At 35.7% G+C, this 16,515-nt stretch overlaps 1 protein-coding gene across 1 annotated transcript; it reads right to left on the minus strand.

Moving 5' to 3' along the window:
- Window positions 1-3,525: 3,525 nt before the first annotated feature.
- Window positions 3,526-14,852, minus strand: LOC149137926 (uncharacterized). Its single transcript, XM_089364960.1, is given in 4 exon segments — window positions 3,526-5,121; window positions 5,123-5,251; window positions 5,253-5,775; window positions 14,697-14,852. Coding segments are annotated over 3 exon segments (2,223 nt in total). The 5' UTR covers window positions 5,766-5,775; window positions 14,697-14,852; the 3' UTR covers window positions 3,526-3,540.
- Window positions 14,853-16,515: the final 1,663 nt, after the last annotated feature.

Raw genomic sequence — 16,515 nt, forward strand, 5'->3', positions numbered from 1 at the left:
AATTTCGTGCTACATCACAAAGCGGCGAAAATATTTTGGCAAATTAAATTTAAATTTTGAAGTGAATCTAGCAGTTTTTGTGTTCTTTTAAATCGTTTATAAACACCTTCCACGCTGCAATTGTTTTTGTATCAGTACACGATCTCAGATCAGGTCACTTGCTATGCAAGTACACCTCCGTAATATATATATATATATATATATATATATATATATATATATATATATATATATATATATATATGCACACATTCATTTACATATACTTATATATGTGTGTGTGCCTGTGTGTGAGAGTATGTATGCGTTAAAGGACTGGTATCAGAAGGATTCACCCGGTTGGGGAGTTACATTGTTATAAAAAAAAGGAGGCACAATAAAGTGCGATACGTAACTAAAAAGCCGGCTCTGTAGTTAGTTCCATACTCCACTCCACAGTCCACTGTAGTATGGTGCTGCCCATCAGTATCGGGATAGGTTAGTGTGCGGAATACGAGCCAAGTGAGATATATAATATAGATGTATATAGAGTGTATTTGTACGCATGTGTGTAAACAACTATACATACAAATATATATAACTTAAATGATGTAAATGTGAGCTACTATACATTTCATACTTCTAATAGTAGAGTAGTGAGATGAACTTCTATAATATACCGGGTACTATCGCACAATCTTTCATGGGTGCTTTCTGAGAAATAGCGAGAAAGAACGAGAAGTAATTAAAAGAAAAATAGTAAATAAGAAAAAAGCATAGAAGTTAAATAGGAGTTGGGTCCTTTGATCTGTTAGAATGATTGATATTGGTTGTGTAGTTAATTCGACAGGAAAGGTTCAACTTTGGAGAGGGTGGTGTTCTCTAATTCGATAATAGAAACATATCCAAATGCTTACACTTAGTGAAAATTTCTGATCTAGAATTCAGTCTGTGTATTTCATAGATATAAATAGATATAAATTCTTTGAGCTATACAAAGCCTTGCACATCCTGAACCCATTAACGTAGAGCGTGGCTCGTTCTACGATTATCCACTTTATGGTGTTTAGGATATTTTTGGCCTTCAGGTTCGATAAATGGCAAGCAAACTTAGTGACTTTCTTCTTGTCTACGTTTCGGAAAGCAGATTGATGGTTAACATATCTATTTTGAAAATCGCTTTTGCAGAGACCAATATACTTTTTCAGTTGAGTCTCGTCAATTTGTAAACCTGAGGTGACTACAACTTTGTAGACTACTTCATATATATATATATATATATATATATATATATATATATATATATATGGAGAGAGAGAGAGAGAGAGAGATTTTACTATATATATATATGCTCACACACACATACATATATACACACACACAGATATATATATATATATATATATATATATATATATATATATATATATATATATATATATATATATATATATATATATAGGGAGAATTCACAAAAAAACAAAAGACGAAGACAGGTGGTGTAGACAACAAACTGATGTATTAGTTTAACGCTCGTGAAGTGAAAAAGTCTTTAACGTTTCGAGCCTACGCTCTTCCACAGAAAGTAACACAGAAAGAAACAAGGAGAGAAAATAAAGAATGTGTAGTGGCGCACACATTCTACTACTATTACTTCTACTCATAATAATAGTATATATAACAAGGACAGTTTGGGTTCAAGTAAATACTAAAATGACACATTAGGAAAGAATGCCTTAACCCCCAGGTAGATATCTTATCAATAATGCTAACAATAAATATCGTGGAAATGAATCCATAAAGGAAAGAAGCACCTGTAAAATACATAATAATTGTCCATTACACGACAACTTCCGCATATTTAATGTTTTTTGTAAATGCACTGTTCTTAATAAAGAACAAATCTCTATCAAAATATACATCGGCACCGCTGTCACATTTAAACATCGATACATATTTCCCCTGTGCCCATTTAACTTTCCGAAACACTGTAAGTCTACCTCACTAGCTCATCACATAGTGAACCTTAAGGAAAACAGTATACCATATAATTAGTCTATGATCGGTTCCGGGGTGCCAAACCAGGAAAACCACACTCCGTGCTGGTTATGCTTAAATGAACCTATACAGACCTTACAACATAATTCATAGTAGTTACTGAACCAACCAAAGAAAGCTTTAACTATTTACATTCACAGATTCTTTGGAACGTTCTGATTTCATCAGACATCTAAATGTTGCGCTTTGAGTTTCTTCACACAACTAACACGCATGCTTATTCAATACAATTCAACTTATTTTAACCCGTCATGTACCCCACCTCCCATTCCTCTCTTTATACTATGGTTATTATTTTATCACCACCTCTGAAATCCTTTATTTACTTCCCTTATTCTACAATTACGACTAACCTGAACCTCGTATATCACCACCTCCCATAATTCATTATATCACTGCTCGGAATTCAAGTAGAAGGATTTAACTAAATATTATATCCGAATATATATTTATCGATATTATTAGTTATTATTAGGTTAAATTTTTTCTGTGGAGGCGCAATGGCCCAGTGGTTAGGGCAGCGGACTCGCGATCATAGGATTGCGGTTTCGATTCCCAGACCGGGCGTTGTGGGTGTTTATTGATTGAAAACACCTAAAGTTCCACGAGGCTCCAACAGGGGCCGGTGGTGAACCCTGCTGTATTTTTTCACCACCACTTTCTCTCACTCTTACTTCCTGTTTCTGTTGTACCTGTAATGCAAAAGGTCAACCTTGTCGCACTGTGTCACGCTGAATATCCTCGATAATTACGTTAAGGGTACACATGTCTGTGGAGTGCTCAGCCACTTGCACGTTAATTTCACGAGCAGGCTGTTTCGTTGATCGAATCAACTGGAACCCGCGATGTCGTAAGCGACTGAGTGCCAACACAAAATTTTTCTATTCCCTATCCTACGCTATTTCTTTACCCAAATTTGTTCATATCCATATTATGAATCAAATTTATAATTTTAAATTAAATTTATAATTTTAAATAGTAAATCTTTATTTTTACGATAAAAACATTCGCTAATCTGATAACTATTATCAAACGCGTGCACGAACTGCTCCGATTATATATCCTATGAAGTATAAGCCTTAATTCCTATCAGCAAAAGCCATTTTTCTAGCAGTAAGACCTTGAATTCCCTTATAGTAAGGTGATTTATATACCCAAATGCCGAATATTTTCTTCTTTCCATTTCTTTTCCTCTTTTCTCTTTAGCATAACACATTATATCATATAACCATATATTCAATGCTACAGTTTGTCTACACATTTCCATGAGTTTGTGTGTCTGTGCGTGATTCTGTGTGCACATGTGACTGTGTACCTGTGAGCAACTGTATGTCTATGTGCATTTGTGTGTCTGTAGTTTGTTATCTTGTATATATGTGAAAGTATATTACTTCTATTCAGGTGACACCATTTTATGACAGACAGTTAAATAATTTCTAGAATACCGGAATAGTTTATTTTTCAAAAAAATGTTAACAATTTCATAAATATATCTAATAAATTTCATTCTTCAAATACATTTATTGTTTCGACTATTTCATCTAACATGGTTATTGTTAACCTACTATTTGTGTTTTTTATAGACAATAATTTAGGTATCATAGACGTCATCAACATCAAAGTAATCTTTGTGAATGTTGATAAGCCCAAGTCTTCTAGATTTATTATATTGTTGCAAGCAAAGAAAAAAAATACGATTAGAAACAGTTTTACAATGGATTTACCAATCTCGAATCTCAATGGAAAATGTTGGTTAACAATTGTCTTGAACAACTTGGCGTTTATGAATTCCTCCCCATATTTTGACTTTACTAAATTTGGACGAAGAATTTTGGTGAGCTTTATAGATTCAAGCAGAATAAAGTCATACTGTTTCTGAACAGCTTTTATAATTGCAATACCATAAACAAGAAACATGGAAACGAACCATATATCACCAACGGTACCAGGCTTAGCAAGTACTGCAACAGCTATTGAAAATATATACTCGCAAAGGATACCAAACGTTACTACAAATATATAGATTGAATACATTCCCCAAATTAGAAAACATGGAAACGATATGAATGTTAAAATGAAAGCAATAATCTTGAAAATATAGTTAGGATTCAAATACAGAGGGAAAATATAAACTCTGAAATAACTTAATGGTAAAGTTAAAACCAAATAAAGAATTGGGATTCCATAATACAAGAGGCACAGAAATAATTCACAGACAGAAAATACGGCAAATAAAATTGTAATGGAAACAAAGGGACAAAGTGTAATGAATCGCCAGAAAATATTTCTTTCGTAGTAATATAACCAAATTTTCTTTATACGGTTAAACCAAGTATAAATTACTAAATGCCAGAAACTTGGGTTTAAAGCAGTAGAAATATTAGCTTTCATTATTGCATAGAGTAGATCATAATCCTGTACTGTAGAAACATTTAAACTGCCATACTTCTCTAATAATCTCTTATTTTGAATGAGAAATGTGCAAGTGGATCATTGATGTAATGTATTATAAGCGATAGTCTCACTTAAACGACTGGGAAGAACGAAGAGAATAAAACTGAAAAATATGTAGCCCATGAACCACAAAAATGGACCCCCGAAGAAGCCACCTGTATTGTCATAACTTCGCGAGATTCCTAATATTAGGGCGCGATAGCCCAATGGTATATCATTTTGGAATAGTATTTTTATTGTTTCATATAAAAAGAAGTAATGCATCAAAAGATCCAGAACAATTACTGAAAGAGAGAATAGAATACACAGGAATCTTCTTAGTCTTGAGGCAAAGAAAGAGGAATTGTGGAAACAAAATATCCAAGACACAAAATGAGAGAATGTGTAAATATTATGTTTTCCATTGATCCACTCGGATTTGTATGGCAACGTGTTTTTAATTGTAAATAAGAATTCATCGTGTGCAAACAGTGGCAGATTGAGTTGACGGGAATGTGAAGGTACTTTAGCTTTTGATACGAAACTTATAAACAATGGAGCAAATGCCCACAAAACTGCTCCGATGATATTTGCATAATTGTAAAACATAGCATTTTCAATGGTTTTTCCCGGACAAATGGATTTGGTGTGAATAAACATGACTTTCGTTTTTATTGATCACACAGCAATAGTTCTTCACTATCTCTCGATTTATACCTATTCTTCTGTAAGCTTCAAATACGCGAGGACTTTTCCTCTTCAAATCATAAGACAGATTTATTAAAAAAACACATGGAGCCAGATTTTCCCATTTGCAATTTGGCGATAAATAAGATACTTTTCAATTCCTGAAAAATTAAATATATTAAATCATTTCTCTGAATATTTTGTTTTCCACAATTTATATCGATATTAATCCTTAGATTAGCAATGTAGACAGCTAACATATGAAAAGTGCGAATTTTAAAATCATAGGAAAACTTGTTATATACTACAAAACCATTAGGTACATCTGAAATCCACGTAAAATGTCTCGCGTTTGCAAAATAATCCAGCGGTACAGGATTAAGAAGGTCATCAAGTGACTTGTTTGATAAATGGACTTCAAAATTGAAAACATCTTTTTCTAATTTTACTAAACGAGATAAAATCTCACTGACATTGGGAGGAATTTTAATTTCGCAATTATTTCCGCGTTCCTTCGCATCGATGTTTAGTGATGTCAGTGTGATAATAAGAATGATTGAAATAATAAGAGAACTGGCTGCTCTTATTATCGTCTGCATGGCAGCCATATTTCGTTACCTGTAAATAAAAAAAAATATAGAACATATAAAATAAGGAAGATTCATTTTAATTTTTCTTTAAATTTCGTAACTCTTTTAAAATGGAGATTATTTTTGTAGCTGATCTTTGTCTCGATTTGAACCTTCAGCGCTTTCTTTTAATTAGGTTTTCTTAAATAGTAAAAAACAACTTTGATGGTGATAACGTTATTAGAAAAGACACTAATTACACTTAACAATACCGAATCAAATTAAGTGACAGAAATAGTACAAAGGAATCAAAAGTTGTTGATGGCAAACCAATCAATTCTGATTTCGATAATTGAGTATATGTAAATAGAGGAGAGAGCGACAGACAGACGTCCCTCAGTCACCATGATGGTCAGTGACAAACAGATAAGAGAGACGAGAACATCACAGTATAATATGAGACTCTTTTGACGACTGGGCGATGTGAACGAGCAATTTGCCTCTTTTCTAAAAATTGCAGGGGAAAAATATAAATACACACATATACACATCATATATATATATATATATATATATATTCATATATGCGAGCTGGCAGAATCGTTAGCACGCCATTTTCATCAGTGTGAAGAATTTTTTAAGGACATAAAAAAAGGTCTAATAAAATAAGGTAAATTAAAATAAGATACAATAAGGGAGAATACAAGTGGGGTAATAGGGAAAATAGGATATTTACAGGCAAGTTGTAAAAGGGAAAATGATAACAGTAATAATAATAATGAGAGAGACGATAGGGAAAAAAAAAAGATATATCAATGTGTATGCACGTCTATATGTGCTGTAAACTATAACAAAAATAAGAATGAAAAGCTTGTCCTTTGAATTGCGCGTATGTATTGTATCCTATTTGTATTAAATCTAATTTTGATTCAACATCTTTTTCTCCTCCATTTTTCTATAATCGTTTATGGTATTTTTGTACCTATAACGATATTTTTCAACTGTGTGTGTGTGTGTGTGTGTGTGTGTGTGTGTGTGTGTGTGTGTGTGTGTGTGTGTGTGTGTGTGTGTGTGTGTGTGTAGAAGGTTGAAAAGGAACACACGAGTTAAAATATATATATATGGAAAAAAGTCAAGGTAGAAAACGCTAAAATAATTTTATAAAAACCATTTCAGTACCGGTTTCGGTCATTGAGACTTTTTCAACTGTGAGTATGGAAAACGATTAAATTTTGGAAAAATTAAAAGTAAAGTTTTTTAAAAGAATATTTGCATAGTATTTAAATACAAGGGGCATCTTCCTTGTTTCTACCTGTCTCTGTCTCTTTTGTTTACTCTTGTAAACCCACAAGAGTTGACTTTTTTCCATATATATATATATATATATATATATATATATATATATATATGCATGTATATTTTATATATGTTTCAGCCTTAAGACTACGGCCTTACCGGCGCACCGCCAGTGTAATCACCTTTTAATTAGCCAATCCTATATGATTAGCTATTGGTGAAAGAGAGAGTTTGACACTGCTGCCCTCTTGAGTTTCCTACCTTGATATTGACTACTTGTACTACTTCTGTATCGTCGGCATAGCCAGTAAGTGTGGCTGTCTGTGTAACTGATGGCATATCTGAAAGAGCCATCATGAGCAGCACGGCCGCAATAAGTTCTATGAGGCACTTCACTGTCTATTACTGTCTCCATGGAGAGGGCTTCTGTATTTAGGAAGTCATGCAACCACTTTCGATTTTGCCACATAAGCCGAGTCTCAGTAGATTGTGACATATCATCCCATGATCAGCTTTATCAAAGGCCTTTGCAAAGTCGAAATATATCACATCTACGTTTGAGCGATTCATTAATTGTCTCAACCCCCAGTCATAGTGCTGTAAGAGCTGTGTAAGGAGCTTCTTACTGAGCGAAAGCCATGCTGGGTGTCAGGAAGCAAGTGATTATCTTCAAGGAACGTAATTAGTTTATTGCTGACAATGCGCTCCGTTACTTTGCTGACATGGCAGTTTAGAGAGACAGGTCTATAATTTTTAGCATCTGCTCTACTACCTTCTTTATAGACAGGGCATATTATGCCTTCCTTTAACTTTTTGGGAAGTCTCCCAGTTGTGAGCAAGCTCTGGAAGAGAATCTGAAGTAGTCTTGCTAGAGCCTCATTACATTTCTTCAGGAGAATTGCTGGGAATCCATTAGGGCCTGTGGCTGAGTTTGAGCTCATTTCAACAATGGCTGATATTACATCAATTTCCTTTATTTTGATGCTCTCAATAATTACCATTTTGTTGTGTAGAGCTATGGGAGCCCAAAAACTCATGACGCATAGCTACTTGCAAGTGTCTTAATGGAGTGGGGAAAAGACTCTTGTATTGCACATTCAGTACTTCACTGATCCTCTGATCCATATATACATATATATACACACCTGCATACAAGTATACATAAACATCCGCGTGCATTACATATACATACACGTATAATATATATATATATATATATATATATATATATATATATATATATATATATATATATATATATATATGTATGTATGTATATAGACACACATATATGTACATACATACACACACATATAAACCAGACCTTAAAGCCTTCTTTATGTTTACCAAGGAGACTGCTTCTGTGCATTGCAAGGTAGAGCCACTCCTCCAAAAAGATGGCTCCCTCACAGGAAACCCAATGAGGATAAGTGAGACGCTGAATGAACAGTTCAAAAGTGTCTTCACCCCACCCCTACAGCACATGCAAGTTAGCAAACCTGTAGAATTCTTTACTGCTACAGAAGCTGAACAGGAGGCAGTAACAATTGATTACATCAACATCGAAGAAAAGGATGTAATGCTAGCAATAGATAACATAGACGCAAACTCAGCTGCTGACCCTGATGGATTCCCAGCAATCCTCCTCAAGTCATGCAAACGAGTCCTTGCAAAACCACGGCAGCCTCTTTTCAGAGCTTCCTTGCAAATAGTAAGGTCCCGGATAAACGAAAGGAGGGAGTAATATGCCCTATCCATAAAGGAGGAAGAAGATCAGATGCCAAAAATTATAGGTCTATCTCTATGACCTATAAGTCAAGGATCGCATTGTCAGGAAGAAACAAATTACGTTCCTTGAAGAGAATGACTTGCTGAATGATACCTCGCATGATTTTCGACCAGGTAGAATCTGCCCGACACAGCTCTTGCAACACTATGACTGAGCGCTAAAGCAGTCGCTCAACAACTCAAATGTGGGCGTAATATACCTCGACTTCGCAAAAGCCTTTGACAAATTTGATCGTGGCATGATTTGTCACAAGCTGCGTAATTTTGGCATAGTCAGCATACTTGGAGAATGGCTTCATGGCTTCTTAAAAGACAGAAGTGGTGGTCAAAGGGGTTACCTCCGAGGAAACACAAATAATTAACGGTGTTCCACAGGGCACTGTCCTGGGACCACTGCTATTCATAGTGCTCCTCTCTGACATGCTCTCAGCTGCTCAGCTAGCTTCCCTTGCTAGCTATGCAGACGATACGAAAGTCTTTCAGAGAATAGGACCCTGGAGACGTCATGCATCTACAACGTGAATTGAACGCAATATACAGATGGGCTGAGGAAAGTAACATGCAGTTTAATGCTGAAAAATTTCAAGCCCTGCGGTACCAACATTTGAAGCTCAATGAAAAGCAGATAGGATACACTGGCCCCGGAGGGATTGCAATCCCTGAATCAAAACCAGTGCGCCACCTGGGCATCGACATGGGTATCGATGCATCTTTCCAGGTGCATATATTACCAAGTTGGCAATAAAATGCAGACGCTTGACCGGGTAGATCCTTCGAACTTTCAAAACTAGAGATAAGGAAATCATGATGGTCCTCTGGAGGACTTTCGTCCTTAGCCATCTGGATTGCTGCTTCCAACAGTGAAAAATTAACGACGGAACTCGAGGCGATCCAGCGAAGCTACACCAAGAAGATCGACACAATGCGAAATATCAGCTAGTGGGAAAGAGTTAAGACTCTGCTCACTGGAACAAAGGCGAGAAAGATATGCTGTAATATAATCTGGAAGATCCTAGAAAAGCGTGTCCCAAATTTTGGCGTTGTCAATTACACAAACAGCCTCTGCATAGTACCAAAACTCCCAACATTGCCATCAGGGTACAGGACCAGATACTGCAACAGCTTCTACTTGAAAGGTCCACAGCTCTTTAATATCCTCCCATAAAATCTGCCTGGCGTGGATGTAGACTTTTTCAAAACAAAACTAGATCTCCTTTGGTCAAGAGTTCCGAATGAACCTACTTCGAGACAAGAAACAAAGATGAGGGCAGCAACGTCAACGCCGGTGCCCCAGAATGGCCGCAGTCCTTATGTGGAAAACATATATAAAAAAGGGGGAAGAGAAATGCCTTCGTTTCACATAGATTTAATATCTTTTTATAAAAAAATATATATATATATATATTATGTATGGAACAAGTCTCATGAAATGTAGTGATATCCAACCGATTTTCGCTATTTGAATTAGCTTTTCAAGGAACATTGTAAAGTGATAAATCCTTCAGAAAAGGAATGACGCCATTTTGGATTTTTTGAGAAGTCAAAATGCGTGGTGAGAGTGGATAAAGGGAGGCAAACGGTGGCAAGGGGGACAACTACCTCCTCAGCATTATTGAATATGATATGAGAAGCAATTTCTACAGGAAATGTGAAAAGATAATAATTGCAATTTTGAAAAATTGTGAAAAAGGAAATTGGAATTGAAATTGAAATGAACAAAAAATGTATAATTATCTGTACATTTGTGTGTAATTTATAATACTAGTTCCTCATTTTGTCAATATTGAATTATTATAGACAAAGGAAAAATCTTTGGTCAATATAATGTAATACAAATTAAATAAGCCAAAGAAATATGTATATATATTGGTCAATAAGTTGAGTGAAAGTTTTACAATTCAGGTTCAGATTTTGAGTTTTTATTTTTAATTTTTAGGGAATGTGTAGGAAGCAGGTGGTGAAGTTTGTATATTAAGGTGTGGTCTGTACTTTTGTATAAACAGGTTTTCCTTGTTTAGGCGTTCTTGTAAGGAGACTGAATCTTTGCATTGGTATATTGGAAAAATATGGAAATTCGGTGTTTTATTTCATGCTCATCTGTCAATATGTTCGCTCAGAGCTATCTTCCTGCATTGAGGAAAACGAATCTGTTCTTTATGCAGCGTAACTCTGCGTCTCAAAGTAAGGCTCGGTTGGTCCACATAATTGTGGCCACAGCCTGAGCAGGTTAGAAGATAAATCAGGTTCTGAGAGGCACATGTGAAGTTGGTTTTAATTAGAAATATTTCTTCTTGCTGGAATGTGAATTTCGAGCCTTCAATTAGGTGTGGGCACGTACCACAATTCGGTCGTCCGCAATGTTTAACTGTTGGTATCGTGTGTTGAGTATAGTTTTTGTATTTAGTAGGAGTCTCTTAAGTGATTTGTGTTGTCTTTTGCATTTGAGGAGTTTATGTGTATTTAGGATGTTGTTCATTTTCGGGTCTTGAGTGAACAAAGGGAGATTTTATACAATTGTGTTGTATGCTTTATTGTTTTTGGGGTTGTGGGTTGATATGTATGGGAGTGAGGTATGGTGTTATGTTTTGTTGTCCTTAGTATGTTTGTGTCTAATTTTTTGGCACGTTTAATTTCATGGTCCATAAGTGCGGGTCGGTATTAACGTTCAATGAGTGTTATTTTGGAGTCTTGTAGGCGAAGTTCCCGACTTGTTGTATCAGATACAATTGTACAGATCCTTTTTGCTAGATTGAACGGGATATTTATTTTGGTGTGTTTAGGATGGCATCAACTGAAAAGGAGATACTGTTTTGAGTCTGTTGGTTTGTAGTAGATGTTAGTTGCAATTTTGTTGTTGGAATTTTTTTATAATCAAAATGTCCAGAAATGGGAGCTGTTCACTGTTCCATTGTAAATTGAATATTGGAGTCTATATTGTTCAGTGTAGATTTGAAGTCCAGAAGTTTGTCATAAGTTTCATTCCAGATGACAAAACAATCGTCTAGGTACCTTTTCCAGTTTTCTCTTATACAGTAGTGGAATGGGGGTCCAAATCTTTGAAGCGAAAGTTCATATAGAGTAGATTCAAAGAAACCTATTATTAGGTTCGCAAGGACAGGCGCTGCTTTCATTCCCATCGCAATACCGCGTTTTTTTTTTTTTTTTGCGGTAGTATGTTACATCGAATAGGAAGTAATTGTTTTGTAGGATGAACTTCAGGGATTCAATGACAAATGTCTGGTTTATGCGATCCGGGAGAACTTCGGGGTATTTTTCTAACCAGAATTTTATTGCTTCTATTCCGTAGTCATGTGGAATAGAGGTTGATGACATCGGAGGAGACTAATAGAGCTTCTTCGTTGGTGGTTTTTGGTAGATGCTCTAGCATGTCCAGATCGTTTCTAATGAAACTTTTATTTTATCTGAGGAAAGGTTTCAATAGTATGTCAAGAAAATTGCTTAGGCGGTGTGTTTCACGGGCCGGGCCAGCAATAATAGGCCTTAATTTTAAGTCTTCTAGTGTTGGGATATTTATGTATAGACCTGGATTTTAGTTACAGGCCTGTAAATCAAATCCAGGTTTATACATTAATATCTTTGTCTTTTAAGTTTACTCTGCTTTTTATTTCATTTTGTTTTTCTTCATATTAATCATCCTTCCTCACATGTCTTAATAGCATGTACGATAATTAATGAAGCCGCCCAGTCCCTTTATCTGAAAATGGCGCCATTTCACATCAAAGCCCTTCTATAACTGGGATGTGAGTTTATGTGAGTTTCTTTTTTTTTTCTTCAACTTTATGCATTTTCTAGAGATATTTGACAGGTTTGTTGCTCTGTATACTTAACTTCAAAATAGTATTCCCTCTCAACTGGCACCGATAACAAAGAGTTAGTATGTAAGCTATACAATTTGTGTATCTTAAGAAAGATTCTTCAGACTTGAGAAAACTGCGTTTCACTAAACCTTAAACCAACATGCCGGAAAATTTAAATAGCATGTAACATCTTTATGGAATGATGATGATGATGATGATGATGATGATGAGGAGGAGGAGGAGGAGGAGGAGGAGGAGGAGGAGGAGGAGGAGGAGGAGGAGAAGAAGAAGAAGAAGAAGAAGAAGAAGCCTGCTCTTATGAAACCTTCTTATGAAACGTTCCCAACAAATACTGAGTTTAAACAATAGATAATACTGTTAAGGCGGTGAGCTTAAAGAGACGTTAGCAGGCCGGGCGAAATGCTTTGCGGTATTTCGTCTGCCGTTACGTTCTGAGTTCAAATTCTGCCGAGGTCGACTTGGCCTTTCATCCTTTCGGGGTCAATAAAATAAGTACTAGTTACGCACTGGGGTCGATATAATCGACTAAGTCCGTTTGTCTGTCCTTCTTTGTCCCCTCTATGTTTAGCCCCTTGTGGGTAGTAAAGAAATAAGAAACGTTAGCACGCCGGGCGAAATGCTTAGCGGTATTTCGTCTGTCTTTACATTCTGAGTTCAAATTCCACCGAGATAGACTTTGCCTTTCATCCTTTCGGGGGTCGATAAATTAAGTACCAGTTGCGTACTGGGGTTGATCTAATCGACTGGCCCCCTCCCCACAAATTTCGGGCCTTGAGTAGAAAAGAATAAATTATACTGTTTTAACCAGCTTTTAGGAATAAGAATGCAGGTGCTTGAAAAGACTGCAGTGAGATCGTTGTGAGACTTTCTTATAGAAATGAAGAATACAGGACAGATACTGAACGCATTGTATGTACTGTAATGCACGTGACAAAGTCATGTGACCCATGATTGAAAAGAAAGGCAAAAATAAATTTAAAAAATAACAGTCGAATGGATAAGTGTGATAACAAACTATGAAAATGAGTTATTTTAACCTGGGAATAGAAAATTACTATTTGTAAATCTCACAACGAGAGATATTCGGCAACAGTACTTTGTAGTAAAGATTGTTTGCCAACATAACATGGCAGTCCTGGTTTAGGACGAATGTTACTGTAATTTAGCCCCAGGAAACATCGTCTCCAGCTGGCTATACAACACGATCTATGTCCTTATATTTTTATGTAGTAAATATATAAGTCTTGAATTTATTCTTCAATTCTTTATGAACTATTTTAATAATATACACGCAGATTCCCTTGTTCGAAAATATAAGGGCACACAATCGTGTTGTATAGCCAACTGGAGACGACGTCTCCAGGGGCTAAATAACAGCAACATTCGTCCTAAACCAGGACTGCCATGTTATGTTGGTAAATAATCTTGACTCCAGCCTGGGAATAGTTTGAGTGAAGAAAAGGTCCTTCGGGTTTCGAAAAATTATATTTATGCAAGTATGAACAGATAAGAAAAACAGGCAAATCTTTTGTAGAGAAGATACAGAATTCCCGATATAGACCGACCCGAATATTTGGAATCCATATTTCAAATGTTTGTGTGCGTATATGTGTTTAAATGTGTGTATGTATGTATGTATGTATCAACCAACAAGTCCACAATTAGATGCAGTGTCACCTTGTCAGTGACGAGGTCGCAGTTCACGCGACAAAAGTGATATCAAATACGAAATGATAAATGTCTAAGTGAATTTAAAAGACATATTTTCGCGGTTGGGAATGACAAACACGTCTTTCATGCAGCAATCCTTTTAACATCAACACACGGTCTCAAAATCAGTTCACCTTCTCGTCAAGTACACCTTCAAAACACACAAACACACACACACACACACACACACACACACACACACACACATACACACACATTTATCGAGGTAAAGGTAGTCATTGTTGGAATACCTTGCATCATAGCTTTACTCAATTCGGGCTGACCTAGACAAAATCAAAAACAAAAGCAACAACACCAACAACAACAGTTGTCTTACCTATTCTGGGTCTGTCACTTTAAAACGATATACGAACGACAAATACCGGACAATAAAATGTAAACCAATTTCTTAAAAACATCAATATTTTTCAAACAACAAAATTAATTTTCTGTTTTCCTTCACTATAACTGAACCTACCCAAGAGGTGGCATGTAGACTGCATCATCTATGCTTGAATTTGTCCGGTTTGGTGTATTTATAGAATATATATATGCATATATACGTGTGAGTGTGTACGTGTGTATGTATGTGTGTTTATATATATATATATATATATATATATATATATGCATATGCATGCATACGTACAAGCATACATACATACATACATACATACATACATACATACACATACATATGGATATAGGGATGCACATGTCAAACCTGCAATGTTTTTCTAAAGAAAACTTGACAAACGAGTTTCTTTTCACAGACGTAAAACACAATGAAAGGACACAAGCCCAAAAAGAAGGCTTCACTTACAAGAATTAGCTGAGAAATTTCCCTCATATCAAACTCTGCCAACCCAAAGTTAATACATTAGAAAATGAAATGGTGGATTCTCACAAATATACATGCATGCATATATATGTACATACATACATACATACATACATACATACATACCTACATACACAGAAACCGGTTCTCTCTATTGGTAAGAAACCTTGAAACAAACTGAATGACATGCATACATACGTACATACATACCTACCTATCTACCTACCTACCTACATACATACATACATACATGCATACATACATACATACATACATACATACATACATACATACATACATACATACATACATACATACATACGTACGTACGTACGAGAGGGGCTGAAATGTTTTGGGTAAAAGAAAATACATGAGGACCAGTTAATTAAGGTTTTATACAACATGTCCTCCTCTCAGGTTCAACTATCGTAATAATCTTTCAGTTTTTCTGAGCTCTGTAAATGAACTCAGATGCTTGGGACTCTAACCAGACCTTTTGCGATGTCCTTAAAGCCATGAGCTTTTCAGTACCTCCTCAATTGAGTGGACAAACGAACGAAAAGGGCTTTCAACACATTCAGTAAGAGTTACATATATTATTTGAAAAACATTTATTCAATTCTATGTCACTTAAAATTTCGTAGGCCTCTAACAGAAACCCGTCTCTTTCATACTTTCCATTGCCAAATAGATAAATGCAAGAAATGGAAGGTGGCTACCGGAATATAATAGGAATTACATGTATTATTTAAAACATCGAAGGCGGTGAGCTAGCAGAATCGTTAGCACAACGGACGAAATGCTTAGCGGTATTTCGCCAGTCGTTACGTTCTGCGTTCAAATTCCACCGAGGTAGACCTTGCCTTTCATCCTTTCCGGATCCATAAATTAAGTACCAGTGAAACACTGGGACCGATGTAATCGAGTAGTCCTCTCCCCCATAATTTCAAGCCTTGTGCCTATAGTAGAGAGGATTATTTAAACATCTGATGATATTTTTTCTTTTTTCTTTGTTTTCCTCAGACGAGTAACGCCCAAACTCTAAGGGAACATTAGACTGGCAAAAGCACAAATGTAACACCTGAAGAAGCATACACATTGTGATGGAGGAAAACTGAGTTTTATAGATATGAATAATCTTAAATAATATCTTATGTATGTGAAAAACTTCTAATGGGATGCAGAAACGTCTAATGTGGGATGCAGAAACACATGTCGGGATACATTAATAAAGCCTATAAATTTCCATCCACAAGTTATTCTTGTTATTAATATATTTATCCTAAACTGAAAGAACTTTCTCCTTTATAACCAT

Source organism: Octopus bimaculoides, chromosome 1 (genome assembly GCF_046866305.1).
Source record: "Octopus bimaculoides isolate indiv1 chromosome 1, ASM4686630v1, whole genome shotgun sequence".
NCBI lineage: Eukaryota > Metazoa > Mollusca > Cephalopoda > Octopoda > Octopodidae > Octopus > Octopus bimaculoides.